This window comes from Anarhichas minor, unplaced genomic scaffold (assembly GCF_050575085.1).
Source record: "Anarhichas minor isolate MPS153535 unplaced genomic scaffold, ASM5057508v1 ptg000028l, whole genome shotgun sequence".
NCBI lineage: Eukaryota > Metazoa > Chordata > Actinopteri > Perciformes > Anarhichadidae > Anarhichas > Anarhichas minor.
The window spans coordinates 3,224,993-3,237,429 of record NW_027466474.1 but is presented as its reverse complement, the minus strand read 5'-3'; the positions used below and the strand labels follow the sequence as shown (position 1 = coordinate 3,237,429).

General features: G+C 38.4%; 1 protein-coding gene across 3 annotated transcripts in view; it reads left to right on the top strand.

Annotated features, from left to right (window-relative positions):
- LOC142962666 (ecto-NOX disulfide-thiol exchanger 2-like) overlaps positions 1 to 12,437 on the top strand; it is a 148,958-nt gene that overhangs the window by 119,016 nt on the left and 17,505 nt on the right. For 2 of the 3 annotated variants that reach the window (XM_076103262.1, XM_076103263.1), the window contains 2 exons: positions 5,375 to 5,481; positions 9,329 to 9,449. In XM_076103262.1, coding sequence (XP_075959377.1) covers positions 5,375 to 5,481; positions 9,329 to 9,449 — 228 coding nt within the window. Of the gene's footprint in view, positions 1 to 5,374; positions 5,482 to 9,328; positions 9,450 to 11,921; positions 11,935 to 12,437 lie in introns of all 3 variants that reach the window. The other variant, XM_076103264.1, reaches the window with a different exon arrangement.

Sequence of the window (12,437 nt, the reverse complement as noted above, 5' to 3'; positions counted from 1 at the left end):
GTATTGATATCTACATACGTCGTTCTGGTTTCAAAAGGGACGATTGAAGTGGGTTACAACCTCCGACGACTCTCTTTCTTTGCCTCTCTCTCATTGTATGTAACTATCTCTCTCTGTCAGTCAACCTCACTCTCTTCCTTTCTGTTTCTCTCTCATTAAAGGCAATCCACATCCAACACAATAATCCATACAGAACCTTATTTCTATTCATGAATTTGTCTTTCGCTCACCGTACTATCACACATGCGAATGTCAACACTGAGATTTGTCTCCCATGAGGCAGTTTTAGACCCCACACCTGTGAACAAAAGACATCCATATTTACCGGGCTCTGCTTTTGTCAGAGACTGCCATCCAAGGACACATTATTATAGACATTATCACTTCTGTCACCTTGAGGAGAATTACCTTTATTGAAAAGCTCTTGACATTGTCCCTTTATTTTTTTATTTTTTTTGTAAGTGGAAACAGACAACTTTCATCATTTTCCCTCTTTCCCTTCTTTTTCTTTTTCTTTTGCCCAGTAGAGTTTCCGCAGTTTTCTTCCGAAACTTTTTCAGCATCACAATAATATTACAATACAAATTACTCCGCTTGATCCACCATCTGTCATTTCCGTTACCAGGATATGGCTATAGATAGCTAGTGGGGGGAACAAAAGCGCTATCCTTTTCCTGTTTTGGTTGCACAATAATTGACTTTCTTTGTGCCGTAAACCAAGCCTTCATTTTCCCAGAAGATCATACTCTGAGGCAGACATAATTTCATGGTGACAGTGAGGCTTATAAGGAACCCATCTAAACACTGGTGGTGTATTTATTCTATAGCCATTGCATTGTGCATTCAACATTTACTTCATACTGATAAGTCAAAGCAGAAAAACTTGTCGATTGCCTTTCAGTTTGCTGAATACATAAGCAACAACACATAATAATAATAATAATAATAATACATTTTATTTATAGAGCGGTTTTCAAAATACTCAAGGACACTTTACAAACATTAAAATCATCATAAAAAGCTATACACTAAAAACATAGAACACACAACATTCGTCACACAAATGTGATCCAGTAAAACTTTGAATCCGCTACGGAAATGTGACCAGAACGCTGCTGCATCCAGTGAACATCCAGGGTTGCAGATACATATAATCCTCAAAATGTCACTGAATGTTACGGACCACTTACTTAACAGGTGGGTTGAGACGAATTTCAACAGTTACTTTGTTAGCTGACAGCATTTCCTAACCCAAAATCACAACAAGCAAGTATTGTCCATCAGAGGAGTTCTATATATTATCCTGGACCTGCTTCTAAGACATTCCTCTATTTGATAATGTGCTGACTTCCCATTATGGACCTGTTTCTGCTAACTGGTCAGGGAATACAAGACCTTATCGTTGTGTCCCTGTTAGCAGGGGAAATGAAAAACCTGTTTAGGAGTATTGCTACTACCACTGGCTGTCGTGTCCCTAACCACAACTAGTTCCCGACACGGCTTGCTAGGCTTGACTGCCTTCCATCAAAGACATGGGAGAGTCTCCTGGGTGCTTCGCTCTCACCAGGGGGATTGTTTCACCACTCAGTGCTTCTGGAGGGGAAAAGGCCCAGATAGAGCATCCTCTTCCTCTGTTGTCTGGTATTCACCCATTCCTCTGCCGTGGAAGAAAGGGTTCTCTGTGTTCGGCTGCCAATACCAAGACGCATCTCACCATAGGCGCTAGCACTGTATTGACCCTTTACCTCTGACTCTTTGCCTTCCCTAGGGTGCTTCTGCATTGCGTCATTTAGTAATCCCACTTTCATTTAAGAGCGGAGGTGCAAATACTTTGCTTAGCGTCGCCAGCTTATCGTCCTTTACAACCCCAAAAAACTGTATGTAAACTTTTAAAAACCCAGTTACTAAGTTTTAATAGTTTTTCAGGCAAGAAAGTAACCATTTAGATTCCCAATGAGTGGGCAGTTTACTCAAATTACGCCTATTTGGAAATTTACACTGAAGCAGAGTAAGCAGTGTAAGACAAGCTGGTCGTTGTACTCATCACATGAAGAGTGTTTTTGTTATTATTCTCACTGCCAGAAGGCGTAGACACAGGTCCGCACTGCATGTGGAACCATGTAGTACTAGAAACAAATAATAAATTAAATCAAGAAAATCGCAATTAAAAAGTTTGCGATAGAAGATGAACTAATATTTATACATTTCAACTCTGTGTGGACCTTTGTCTACCCTTCTGGTAGTGGGAGTATTTCCAAAAACACTGTCAACATGAGATCTTGTTTGCTGAGTCTGACCAGCAGGTGTACTGATATGCTTCAGTGCTTCTGTACTTCCTCATAGGAGCCATCTACACCAAGAGGCACTGCAAAGTCATTTTTTCACTATTTCCACTATCTCCTCCTACCAGTCACTGATGGCTGATAGATGTGGTACTGTGAAACCATCCGATCGCAGCAGTGTAGCTGCTGAATGTTACCAAATAGCATTCATTGTTTAAAACGCTACTAGCACTAAACATCAAGAACGAATACAATTGAACCATAAGGGGAAAAGGGCGGGCACCATATGGTGGACAAATACACTGGGAATCTGCATTTTATTCAATTTGTTGCAATTGGATTTTATTTTTTTCTGTCAATGTTTTGGCCACTTAAAGTTATCAAATGAAAATATTTAAATTCATGTCTCCTACAGGAGACATAATATATCTTCTTACCTCTTAGTTTTCATGTGCACATCCTTCTTATGTGTCTCTTTCAATACTAGCTGTGGATTAGTTCCAGGCGTTGTACAACATGACAAATGTGAGCTTTTGATTTCTACTTGCCACATTGATGGATCTGTCCTTTCACATAAAAATGACAAGCAAAGTATTTCAAACTTTTATTTTAACTTGATTCAAACATTGCTTCTGACAACCTACTGCCACTATTTTCATTTCATATTTCAGCCTGTGCAGTAGAGAGACAGACTTCCTCATGTTGGGAAAATATGAAAAATAAATACTAAATAGATCAAATAAAGTAACAATGTAAATAGCTTTACCATATATTCTCCTGATGTCAATGCTGGACTATTTTCAGTGTAGTATTAAAGGTATATCAGTGATTGAGTGCCTGACATAACAATACTATATTAATAGATACATACTTACTTGCATAGATCTACAATATAGCTGAAGCCCAGACATACACATCATGTGCTCGTATTGAAACACATTTTTACATTTTAAATCAAAAAATACATGTGAATAAACAGAACGTATACTGCCAGTGATTGCAGTAGATCGCTCTGGTCCACCATTGACCAATGAAACTGTAACCAAGTAATCTCGGAATAAATGTATTATTAATATCAACACCCACTGTAATACACACACACACACACTTATATGCACACATTTTTTCTGAAGTGTAAATGTAGTGTCCAATATAAGAGCCTCTCCATACAGCCATAACATAAACGTGGGCACCTTGGAGGGAAATATCAATACACCATAATGTAGCCCAGAGCTGATGCAGTTCTAACCCTGAACATATAAATAATAGTCAGGATACAGTATGTGATGGTGGCTCGACGCATGGAGTTCTACAGCAAGCTCTTTTTTTAAATATTGTAATTGCGTTGAGTGATGGAGGGAATCTATTCAGATGAAATGCTGAGTTCACTGTCTCCCGCTGTAGTCTAACACGATAGCCTCCAAAGTACCACAATGGTCTCTGCAGAGAAGGAAGGAAAGCAGCTATTCAGCAAAAAAAAACATAAAAAATAGTTTATCTTGGCATCTTATAAATGCTTACTGGCCTTTACAGAAATCACAAAAGTCAGTTCAGTTTAAAATTACTTTTATGGTGAAAACAGTTTTGCTACTAAAGTAACTGAAATGATAACAAAGGAAATGACTGTATATATGTAGGTCTTTATCTTAATTTGGTCGACCACATTGCCACCATGCAAGTTGTTAGATAATCAGGCATCTAAAATGAAAAAAAACAGACCTTCAAAGCCTTAACTAGGTCTACGTCAAATATATGTTTGTCCTAAATGTCTAAACTCATGTCTTACGATTCGTCTGTCTGAGCTGAGCTGCATTTTCTCCTCTGAGCATACAACTATCGATGTGGGCTGTTTATTGCCTGATTGTATGAAAAACCGTACTAATCAAATGCACATTTGCCCCTGTGTGATGACTGTGAGTCCATGGCTCCCAACTGCAATATATTTTCATGTTTGGGAAGACAATAAACACACAAGAGTTTTGTTGTTGTTTTTTAAAATTTGCTTTTGAGTCAACCTACCATCTGCTAGTGCCAAAAACTCAAGCAAGCTTTCATGCAATTTGCACTCGAGGAACAACCTCCTATTTCCAATTTGAGTCTCTCTTCACACAATAGAATTGCTGATTTAGACTGCTACAAGATATACAATTCAGTTTTGGGGCCAGAAGATGTTGCTAATGTTTTCATTGATGGTCTCATTAAGTTATAGTACACACAACATTAAGAAATCAATGTGAAAATGATTTGATAATGCTACACTTAGCATTAAAGGTAGTTCATCACAGAGTATGGTTTACTATCTGAAACATTCTCTTCCAATAAAACAGTTTGATTTCAAGGACAGTAGCCAGTTTTAGCTCTTAGCATTTTTCTCCAAGCAGCTTGGGATCTCTCGTGGGTCCTATTAGAACGAATTTCACATGAAAACCACCATTTCTCTCCAATAATTGCACCATTGTTAAATAGTAAGTGCTGTGTAGAACTCTGTTGGATAGAGTTTTAATCATTGGTGTGCAAAGACTAATATCTGAGGAGAATTGTTCATCTTTATGTCAGTAGATGATACAAAGCACCATAACGCAGTGAAACATGTTTGCTTCTCTTCTCTGTTGCATTAATAACAAACTCACCCATCTATAAATTATATAATATCATTCAACTTTAAAGAACCAAAGAATCCCGCACAAGAGTTTTTGATCCTACGCACCTGTCAAGGAGACTTTTCAATGTGAGAACTTTTCTGTAATAATGTGATCAAAAGAAAACACACCAAAACTGATCAAGACAGAAAATTATATTTGGAGATATACATAGAAATATTTTGAGAAGGAAGGAGTTCACGACATGTGGTCTTTTTATAATGGTGTCAAATAACATGCACTAACATTTGTTTCACCGGGACCCCCTGTAATGCGATGTTTATATATGTGTAATTACGTCAATAAAACATGTCTCAATATATGACACAGGTCTGAAACATAAACAGTGCATACTGTAGATCCACAGCTCTTTTTTCCCCAGCTGACTTGATTGTTTCATTCCTTCCCTCTCTTTCTCTCACTCTTCCCTACATCTACACATGTCTTCCTCAGTTGAAGAGATCGTGTCTGTATTCAACGCTGCTTCCAAACAAAAGGCGTGGGACCATTTCTCCAAAGCTCAGCGGAAGAACCTGGACACGTGGCGCACGCAGGTTGAGGTTGGTGTTTTTGTATTGCTGCATCTACAAGTATATATGCAGCTGTTTGTAGTTTTAGTAAGGAGCTATATAGCAGATCAAACAAATGCAGCTTGAACCTTTTGCAGTTAAGTCAAACAAAAATAAACAGTGCTCATGGCTTTTTCTTAAGTGTTGTTTTTAATAGAATAAATAACAGCAAGGGGCCTAAAATTGAACCATGCTGGACTCCAAAAGGAGGACATTTGTTTCTACTGGGAGCTCTATTCATGTGATCAGTTAAGGTTGCGTGGTTTAGAGCAGGAATATTCAGATGCAAATTGAACTGGGCCCAGGCTTAGAGTGTCAACTGTTGACCTAACCAAAAAAATATATCTATAGTTTTATCTACTAATATTTACTTTTAAAATAGATTATTTAGTATTGGAGTATGAGGATTATGTCCACACAAATTTAACATCGTTTTTCAGACACGCGTGAATAAAGTAGCTTTAAAAGCTTTGAAGAAAAGGACAACGGAGGATCGCTAAGCAGAGTTTTTAAACACTCAACATTTTAAAAATATAGTTGTCTCTATCCAAAGTTGAAACCAAATCCTTTTTAGTTGTTCCCCTGTCTGCGGCATTAATTATAGTAACCCCATTTACGCTTAGTATTAACATACGATCCGAATTTTGATATCTCATGTTTATAGGGAACAAGTTGTTAATACAAGTTGTAAATTATCACAATTATCACATCACATTTTCAGGCAGAATCAAGATAACAAGAATGTTTATTAATAAAAGGTGTAAATGAAAAGGCCTCATGATCAGATGTCATTACCCAGATAATAGTTTGCATGTTAATATAAGTTAATGGTGTGAGGCTTCTGGATGAGGTTTTGGTCTATGAAGGCTTTAATGAGCCGGTGACTGAGAGTTTGTTTTTATTTCTCTGCTGCTCTAAACTGTCTCACCATTTGCTGCCTGCTGTCATATATAGAAAGACAGGAAAATAACTGCTTAGTTGTGTGCTTGGGCCATAAATTGAGGTTATCCATCTCATCCTCTTTTCAGAAACTGACAGGGCTTTGCTATTTTTCATTATTATTTACCGTCAGACAAATGCCACGTTAATTATGGGGAAGATTTGTGTGTTAATGGATTTTGTGTTGTTTTTGATAGAGAGTGCAGCATTAGGTGTAGGCACGATTGATGAAATGTTGATCCGCTGAAAGTCTCCTAATGCCTGAGTGTAGAAAGTGTTGAGTTTGAAGTTTAATCTACAGCCAGATATTTTACACACACACACACACACACACGCAGGGTTTCATGCACTCACAGAAGCACTGCGTATAATGTGTTATATCCACAGACGTCATCGCACATCAAGCGTTGTCACAGCATGTTGCTGAAACATTCTCTCTGCTGAATGTCAATGAGGCCTTATTCTTTGTGAATATTCATGTACAGTATCAAAAAAGAATCGCGTTCTTTATCCTCCATCCCCTGCAGATATATGTAAATGCTGATACGTTTCCAGAAATAGATTGTGACATTAACAAGCATTCGGAGCCGCTGCTGGGAGCTGTCCACATTAGTGTTGATACATTAATCACACTTTACACTTTAACCCACAAATATTGATTTGCTGTTAGGCGGGGCACCATGCCTCTACACATTGTTGTTGGCTTTGCATCCGAGGTTTTAGCGCAACAGGTGAGTGTTTGTTCAGTTCCCGTTGTTTGTCGCTGCTGATGTTGAAGAGCCTCTTGTGTTCAACATAAGTAAAAATCAGCTATTGAATTATTCTCGGTGCCTCTGTCAGGTTGGGTGTTGTTTCCATCACTGTGTCTGTAATAAGACAAAGTGCCTCACCATCTGTACACCAGGCAGACTGCAGAGAATACGGCTGTAACTCTGTTTCAACATCATGGGTGGTACAATTTATAGTTGATTTTTTTCTTAGTTGCTTAAATGAAGCAAATCAAAATTCCATTAGTCACTAACTAACTTATCTCTCTTCGTTTCTTCCCATTCTCTATTTTTGTAAAGCTGTCCATCCTTTTATGTTTGCTTTTTTACTTGAATTAACAACTTCTACAGAGAGAAGTTTTTATTCTCCGTATCAAACATCTATGCTTTCTTACATGAAGGGGGGGGTGAAAAATCAACGTTTGTAAGACCCTTGTATGACGCTCAATGATACTTTCCACAGATTAACATTAGCGAAACAGTAATGATGAAATATCATGGCTTGAGGAGTATTGGAAATCAGGAGTTTGACATTTTTTACTGACATTTCCGTTCCTAGAGCCACAATAGCAGCAATGTCAGTCTGTCAGTCGATCCACAGCTTTAGTTTTGACAACTATTTGATCAATTTCAATCAAACTTAGTGCAGACATTCGTGGTCCCCAGAGGATGAATTGTATTAACTCCGGTTAACCCTTTTATTTTTTTAACTACACTACCATCCTCATGTAAAAAACTTTAATTTGTTCAAAATCCTTAGTGACATGTCAGACTTTGATTCGGCAGGCCGCTGTTTGTTTCTTACAGACAGTGAAAGTTGACTTCTTTTAACCATGAACACAGTGCATTCAATTGGTTATCATTGTAACCATAACAACAAGTTCCCTGACCTGAACAGATGAGCTACTTTAACCCAACTGTCATCTCTCTGTGAAGGTTTTGTTACATTCTTCTATTCTGAAATATTTGAACAGTTTTAAATGTGAGACACACTTTGTAGGTTATTTGTCAATTTGTCAAAAAGGGATGATGTTATTTTGAAAACAACATTTGTGAGTTTGGTGAACGGTTTGATGTATTGAAACCACGGAGAATCTGTCATCGCATCATATTAGTGTAGAGGCTTCTGCTGGTGAGGAAATGATCTGCACGGACAAAATGTCACATCCCTGCTTGCTCTCACTAAGGTGAAGCCTGTTAGCAGTTTTCCCTCCACGTTGACATGGCACAGGAAACTGAAGTGGACAAATTGAAGAGATGGTTGAGGAAAACACATCCAACCACCATTGCAGTTGTTGCATGTTGTGTTTTTTTTGTGTTGGTACACTACCCTTGAGTTTACTTGAATTGTAATGTTTTGTCTTCAGGAGTTGTATGTAACAAACAGACGTTACACACGGTTGTTGGTTTTTTTGTGATGTTTTATTCACGGCTGCTTTGGAGCATTCTAGTAAGGCATTTGGGTGTTAACAGCAAGATATCAGATTCATGAAGGATTACAGTGCTCTTTGATCTTTAGTTCTTTAACATGCTCGATATTCTGTTTTAATCCCGTTGCCTTTTATCTGACCTAAATTTTCACACTGCATTAACCAGGGAAATAAGGCTTTGTGTCCTCTAACGGGATAATAGAACAGATGCACGCTCTTCCTGTGTGTGTGTGTGTGTGTGTGTGTGTGTGTGTGTGTGTGTGTGTGTGTGTGTGTGTGTGTGTGTCTGTGTACACTGCCTGGTGTGTGTGTGTTTACCACCCAATAATAGGAAGGTAAGAGGACAATATGATCTCTCTCTTTCTGCAGGTCAAAATGTACCAGACTAACTTTGTCAAGAGTCAAAGTACTTGATTTAATCTTGATCAACCTAATAAACACTGCAGGCGATCATGTTTGTCCCTCCTTGGTGGCTCAAATATGAGTTTCAGGGGGTGACGCGTTACTCTGTTGCCACTTCCCACCTCTGACTAATGCAGCATAAGCCTGTATGAGTGTAGCATGGTGTCATTCACACCATGCAGTCCAGGTGTGTGTCTTTATTCAAAGGCTACGTGCGTGTGTGTGTGTGTGTGTGTTGCAATGGTTTGCAGTAAATCCACAATGCAGATATTTAGTTGCTCCTGTTTTTGTGTTTTGCAGAAGATTAGAAACATGCACAACGAGCAGCTGATGGGCATCAGGGGAGAGGAGGAGATGGAGATGTCGGACGATGACATGGAGGATTCCTCCGCTTCCAACAGCAAAAACTCTGAAGACTTCGGTACAAATATTTGGGCTGACAGTGTACAAGCAGACCACCTCAAGGTGTCACTCAGACAGAACCAGGACATTCTGATGTAGCATTTCAAAATTAAAGCCCTTCAAAATCTCATTCATGAGCCAACTTCAAATCACATTCATGAGACAATTTGTCTAATTTCAGATTAGATTTTAGAGGAACTGGTGCATAGTTACAAAATCATTTCACTACAGGTTAATAGCAGACCAGCTCAAGGTGTCACTCAGAGAGAACCATGACATTCTGATGTAGCATTTCAAAATTAAAACCCTTCAAAATCTCATTCATGAGACAATTTGTCTAATTTCAGATTAGAATCAGTTTTAGAATCAGCCTTAGAAGGTGCAGGTAAACGCCCACACCATCGTGTGATTCTCCTCTGTGGAGCACAGTATTGGTCTCTTGCATGTGTTCATGAAAGTAATTCTGTCAAATATATTAGTATAGTAATTGTAGACAAAGTGGGGTCAATCAAATTGGTTGCAGAACAAATTGCATTACAAATGTTCGCGAAGGAGCCCCTGGAAATCATAGAAACAAATCATTGAATCCTAAATCACACACACACAAACAGTGATATCAAATCAGGGCCTGCATTACCTCTGAAGCTAACTTCTTGAAATCTGATATTAGAAACAGGCAACACAATAACAGATAAAAAGCGGTGCAGAACAGGAAATAGAGCTAATCTTTTGAAATCTCTTTTTTTCTGAGGGAAAGTCGTGCCCTTTAGGCTTCATATTGGGAGTTGCTCTGTTATTATTACTGCAGTGAATCTCTGCAATGATAAATCTGATATGCGACCAACAAAAAAACCTGTGAAATTAAACAGGGAATAAGGCTAGCATTGCTGAAGCTTCCTCTAATGAAAATGTGTCATATTGGAGGCATACTTCGTTGGAATTTGATAAATGATGTCGCTGGGTATACAGAACACAACGTGCATACAGACACATAAGCACAAAGAAGCTGAAAAAGACATCTCACAACTAGAGTTATGGCTAAGGGTTTTCTGTCACAACACACAGATTAATGAGAGAATAAACTGTAGTTATTCTCCCAGCGTGGTGCGTATGTGTGTGCATGCATGCCTACAGGTGCATTTATTTGTTTGTTAGTGTTGATAACATTCAGAGCAAACTCAGGGGAGATTGTACAGAGCCTTGCCAAGATGCTGGCTTTCCTTGGGCAGCAAGTTAATAAGACTTGATGATCAATACTGTCCTCAGTCCATCATCCATGCCTCACTGAACACTGCAGGGAGAAAACACACGTTTGCACACAGGCGGGGGTCTCCATATCTATCTTTGTGATATCATTCATTTGTAATTTAATCATGTTTCCACACATAGCTTGAGAAGGATAAAAATGATATTTCTCGACACAGAAAGACATATATACACATAACATTATGAGAGCATCAGACACTGTGATATGTTAATGTGATTCACATGTTAATCATAGAGGTGAAATTTAACACAATTCAGGATAATGTTACCGTCTAATCTATGTCATCAATTCAGAACCATTCTATGAGAAATATTAGTCATCTAATGATTGGGTGTCTTTTTGATTTGCCTGGCAGTCATTGCAACATTAGGCTCACAGCATTAGTTTATTGCAGTGGTGGTGGAAAGAATGGGCCTTATTCACACTACTCACCTATGTTCTTGTCACTTTTGTTCTATTGGAAATTGACCTTCAAAGTAAAACAAACTGAAGTTCATGAAATATGCATTTATTCAAACCCCGGCAAACCCACAAGTGGTCCGCTGATTTAAAAGTTCTGTGAAAACAGGAAAAATAAAAGTAAGAAGGCAAAGAGATGCAAGACAAACAACGAAAACCTTAATAAATAAGAAAGCATGGTAAAAACGTTACTGATGCTTCCACTGGCGTCAACGTGAATAACACACAAACAGGTTAAAACCCGGATGAAGCTTAAAATATGTGTATGTGTGCTGCAGGTGGACATCAGGGACACATCAAGCTCTCCAGCTGCCCCATATGGAGAAATAGATTGTGGGAAAGACTGTGTTTTCAATAGGTACTAGTTGATTTGATTCAAGCAGCAGATGGAAAGCTCAGACTCTGTGATGTAATAGTGTTAATGTTAACTGTAGCTCCAGGAAAAATGCTTTAAGGAACCAGTATACTCCATTAGAACTTCTTGTCGGAAAATCAAGCCTCCATTATCCTCATGTTTGAACAATATCACGTCTCCCCCATCTCTCTTTGACGGATGGCTTTCCACCCCGCCTTCGACGCCGTTTGATTCAGGTAGAAACACTATCAACGTTGCGAGTGTAGCCCGGCTCTAATATCTAATAGGGTTAAGGTGGTGTATCAACCCGGCACACAGATGAATGATGGTCAGTCTGCTAGATCTGCTTTTGTCTGCCTTTAGTCACACTGAGGTCAGCGTGAATTGAATTTCTTCAGGAAACCTAACAGGAGAAAAAGGAGAATCCCATTGAAGTCAAAAGCCCGTTTAAAGATAAAAGGTGCTTTTTTCCATTTTTCAAAAGGGATTGTACTTTAGTGCCGGCATGGGAACATCATTTCTTAAACACTCTCATACTCTACATGTGGTTCACAAATGGAAAAGGGGGATAATGATTCTTTGTCTAAAAGTCTTTGGGGAGTTTCTCCACCCTTTTATTAAGAGTAAACAGAATTAATTTCGAGGTAGTGTTTTGAAAACAATTCATGGCATTTTAATGCTTTTGTATGAGGAAAAAGAATAAAGACATATGATAATGTTATTTACAGTATAAAGTCATGGATATGTTTGTACTATTATGTAATGCTGACAGATGCTTCAATTTGGCCATAAACGCTGGATTATTTGTAAAAGAATAAATTGGTCGGTATGGGTTTTTTTTCCCAGTGATTTTACAAGCATTCATGAATAAACAACAAGAGCTTGTAATTTCAAGCATCAGTTACTTTGTACTTGTTGAAGCCTGA